This window comes from Condylura cristata, unplaced genomic scaffold, assembly GCF_000260355.1.
Source record: "Condylura cristata isolate star-nosed mole 26May11 unplaced genomic scaffold, ConCri1.0 scaffold00013, whole genome shotgun sequence".
NCBI classification, from domain to species: domain Eukaryota; kingdom Metazoa; phylum Chordata; class Mammalia; order Eulipotyphla; family Talpidae; genus Condylura; species Condylura cristata.
In genome coordinates, this window is record NW_004567114.1 from 20261460 (window position 1) to 20265907 (window position 4448).

Sequence of the window (4448 nt, forward strand, 5' to 3'; positions counted from 1 at the left end):
GCCAACCACATGAAGACTCTTTTATTGCCTTAAAACATCTGTTTCACAAATAGAAAATACAAATTACGTTTTTAAAATTCAGCAATGGATTCAGTAAACATTCTGTTAATGTATTTGAAGGGGGGCTAAAGAGTGAACACCTTTCTCCTCATCAAAAAGTGAGGCAGATTCTTTCTTCACCTCTTCCACCCTAACTCACTCCCCTCACCAGAAGTGTGAAGTGTAAACTGGCAGACACACACACCTCTGGCTCCTCTTAGGGGCCATGACCCAGCACCCCATCATTGTTGCCATCACAGGATACTCTTATGTGCCAAGACCAGAGTGGTGGTCACAGCCGCTCAACACAGGAAGTCACCAAAATGTCTTCTTCTCAGGGGACACTATAAAAGCCCCGTGGAGGGCCAGGCAGTAGGCTAGGCAGGAAGAGGACAGCTTTGGATGGTGAAGGGATATCTCACAGGATCACTAGAAGGCTGGAGGATTCCAGCCACACTGTCTCCACTAGAGGTGGGATGCACTTCATTCAAGTAGGCCCAGTTTCCAATCCAGAAGCCACCTTTCCTTCCACCCCTTTCCATGTCATCTCTCAGAAGCAGCTTGGATGTGCCAGGGTGGAATGAAACAAGATTAGTTTTCAGGAAAGATTACAGGAGGTTGGCTGGAGTCCCCTTCATCCGGGGGCTGAGGCCAATAACTGAGACCCTCCGGGATTGCCTGGAGGAAGTGCCTGGGCAAGGTTTCTTTTGTACAAAAGAACCTTGTTTCCGATCAAGCTACCGAATCCCCAAATATAGGCCTCCCTAAGCACTCAAGGGCATCCCCAGCACCACACACACCTAGATGGTAAGGCGCTCCCAAATTGGTTTCTCCTTCATGGCCACCACAAAGGTTTTGTCAAGTTTATTGGTGTTTGGTTTGGTCAGCTCTTAGAAAAGAGGGTTTGGAACAGACCCCAACATCAGGCCAGGAGAATCGAGACCCAGGGTCCCCATAGGTTTGTTCTGATGCTGCTTTTTCAGATGTTGCTTTCTCTCGGCCAGAAGTTGAGTAGTTAGTCTGATGTGGGGAATGACCCTCCCCAGAGTAGCAGCCGCTCCTTAGAATAGGGGCTTCAAAGGACTGGAAGACACTAGAAAAGTTAATATCCTGGAAAAGCTTGCTTTCCTTGATAATTTCACAGGTTTCTCCAGAGGGTAGGAGGAGCAGAGGGAAGGCAAGGCACCAAATGTGGGGGGCCAAGGGGCTGGTCCATGCCTCTCCGCCACTTCCCAACACCAGTCCAGGAACCTGACGGCGAGGGCGGGAACTGCTCCGGATTTGGTGAAAGGTGCCCTTCCCCAAACAGACATGCAGCCTCTGCAGCGGGTCCAGGAGACGTGGGCACTGCCTTCCAGGCCAGTACCCCAGCTGGCTCCCTCCAAAAGCTGCTCCAGTGCAGTGTGAACGGTGCTGACTAAGGCGGTGGGTGTGCTGTCCCTGAGTGACCACCCCCTTCTCTCAGAGATGCTCCTCAAAAACAGTGGTGGGCACTTTGCTGTTACTGCTCGCCTCCTCTTCCTCCTCTTCCTCCTGGAGCTTCTACAAGGCAAAACAAGCAAGTAGCCATTGGGTGAAGAGGCACAGGAGTCCGCCAGGTAGGAGGAGCAGCTGCCGGTCAGTAACTGTGCAGTCAGCAGGAAGACAAGAGCCCGAAGCCGCTGGGCACCCCAGAACAAAGGGAAGAAGGAGAAAAGCCACCCCTGCCATAAGTGCGCTCCCTAAACTCTCTCACACACACACCCCACCAAAGAACGAAAGAATGGCTGGCTTCTGTGATGCCACAGCCACTACAACCATCGGTTGAATCCCACAGTCCCATTGTTTCAGTCTCAGGACTGAAACAGAAGCAAACGCCCTCTTCTCCGTCCCCCCCTCAGACAGCCTGATACTGTCCTGGTCTGACCAGCAAGTGCGGCTACAAAAGTGCCAGGTGTGCAGCTGGCACAATTCCAGAATTTCCAACGACTGCCATTTGGAGGCAGCCCTGAGAGCCAGGCGTGTTATACAGAGAGCACAGAGTGGATGCAATAAGCACTTTACAAAGGTGAGATGCATAATTGCATAGATGAACTCAAAGGCTACATGGCTGCTCCCCCTACCAACCCCCAGATCTTAGGTCTGTTTGACTCGGGCATTCTTGGGGAGGATGGATGGCATGGGCTTACTTAACAGGGAAGCTTCTTCTGGGTCATACTTGTGAGATGGGCTTAGAATAAAAATTACCCTGTGGGGCCCTGAGGTGATGCTGCCCCCTTGGGCACATCTGCTATTTTAAGGCACACTTTGCTTCATCTAGCTCAGCCAGTTAGCAAGGAGGCCCCGCACAGGCACAGCACTGCACAGCCCAGACCACCAGGGCTGCAGGAGTATGTGCAGGGCCCGGCCAGAGCCTGGAGTCAAGCAGACAAATATTGCTTTCTTCCCCAGGGAGTGTCTCAAGGCCAGTCCATGGCAATGGCCACAGTTGCAGAAATCCAACCTTCCCATTCTCAAGCTTGCTAACATTGTGGCACCAGGCCAGCCTTGACTGTGAGAAGACTTGGTCCAGACAGCGAGCAGTCTACTTAAGTCAATCATCAGTCTCTCCCAGACACACACACACATGTGCACACACCTGCTTCCTCCAAAACCATCCCCTGAAACCAAAGTCAGAAACACAGATTAGTGGACCACAGCCACTACCAGCTGGAAGGAACCTGGACGCCCGAGCCAAAGTCAGTCATGACCTCCATCCATCCCAGCACTATCTCTTTTCACTGAAACTCTACACTTCCAGGATGAGGAAGAGAAGCCCTGGCCAGATCTGCTGCATGTGTCAGTCTGCTCCTGGCTCTGATAACCCACCTAGGGATGGCGTGTGGCTTCCCTGGTGTCACCCCGGCGTGACTCCATCCTCCCTGTAACAGCAGTTGCACCAGAAGCAGGTGAGCTCCAGAGCCGCCCTGAGTTATCCTGCACAGTCCCTGGACTAGAAAACTATCGCTCCCACTACTACTCGTGCTAACTCCAACTGTGACCCACAAACCTGGTCCATGTGCACCAAGACCTGGCTGCAAGAAGAGAAAATATTGAAACACCTCAAAACTAAACAAGCAGGTAGAGAAACATGACATAGATTGTAGGATGAGCTGGGATGGACAGGTTGGCAGGTTGTGCTAAGCCAACAACCCGATGTGGACACCCACGCAGAGAACTGCAAACGGACTAAAGTGTTACTAGGTTCACTCGAGTTCACCTAGTAGGATGCCAGTATTATAGGTGACCTTTACTTCTTATTTGCATCTACTACCAGCATAAACAGACTGTTAACAGAAAACTGCATGTCACAGTCCATCCAAACTGAAACACATCTTCCTTTTGACAAGAGGCACTGCTGCCGGCTCACTGTTTTCCCCAAGCTGTTCCAAGTCATGATGTCCCCCAACATGTGGCACAGCGACAGCCCATTTCTGCCATGGTGGTGGCCTGCACCTCCCGTGGATAAGGGAGCAGCACTCTAGCTGCACGGCTTCCCTGTTGCCCCAGTGACTGTCCAGTCCTCACTGCCCCCTTCACCAGCCACCTGCTGCCGCCCGCCGGACCCAGAGTGTGATACCCGAGGACGAGTCGTAAAGAACTGATGATTCTTGTTTATCTGCCAGCATGTATCTTCACTGTGCTGATTAAATCTTTTTTCGATACCATTTTTGCCTTAGAAAACTGGTAGAGTTTTCGGGACGATAAGCGCTCAGGCTGGCATGCCTGCACTGTTCCCAATGAGCAGTGCAAGTGGGTGGTGTGACAGCACCTCTCCAGACAGCCATGCAACAACAGGGCATATCAGTGTCTCAGAAGTGTGCAGACATGGAGCCATCGCAAGGAAAGTCTGTGCTTAAGAACAGGCACAGAGATGCAGCTTCCAGGCTGTAAATCACAGCACTGGTGGAAACAGCAATCAGAAATAACCTCAATGTCTCCAGAGAGGAAAAATGTGAAATCCACAGAACAGAACAGCAGTCATGAAAAGTATGTTGTAGAAGACTAAGAACCTGACAAAGTGTTTGTAGAAAAGCAGATACAGGCCCCTCCCTGGTGGCACAAAGGGTTAAAGCACAGCACTGTGAAGTTAACCGCAGCCACTTTAGCACGAGTTGGATCCCAGGCCCAGAGCTGACCCATGTGGCGCAGCAGACCTCTCCTGGCCCGCCCGCTGCTCCCCTCAGCAGTGTACTTTGTCAATCTTCCTGTTCTGCTCCCTACTCTGTCTCTGGTGAATCCTCTCACCAGCCCTGCACCTCTGGCCTGTACCCCAGTTCTGTATGAACAAATAAATAAATGTTTAAAAAAGAAAGAAAGAAAGAAAGAAAGAAAGAAAGAAAGAAAGAAAGAAAGAAAGAAAGAAAGAAAGAAAGAAAGAAAGAAAGAAA

General features: G+C 51.0%; 1 protein-coding gene across 1 annotated transcript in view; it reads right to left on the bottom strand.

Annotated features, from left to right (window-relative positions):
* Positions 1-755: 755 nt before the first annotated feature.
* The window catches only part of FLVCR2 (feline leukemia virus subgroup C cellular receptor family, member 2), a 45969-nt gene continuing 42276 nt past the window's right edge, over positions 756-4448 (bottom strand). The window contains exon 10 of the mRNA XM_004681678.2: positions 756-1581. Within this exon, the coding sequence (XP_004681735.1) occupies positions 1501-1581 (81 nt within the window). The 3' untranslated portion in view covers positions 756-1500. The remainder of the gene's footprint in view (positions 1582-4448) is intronic.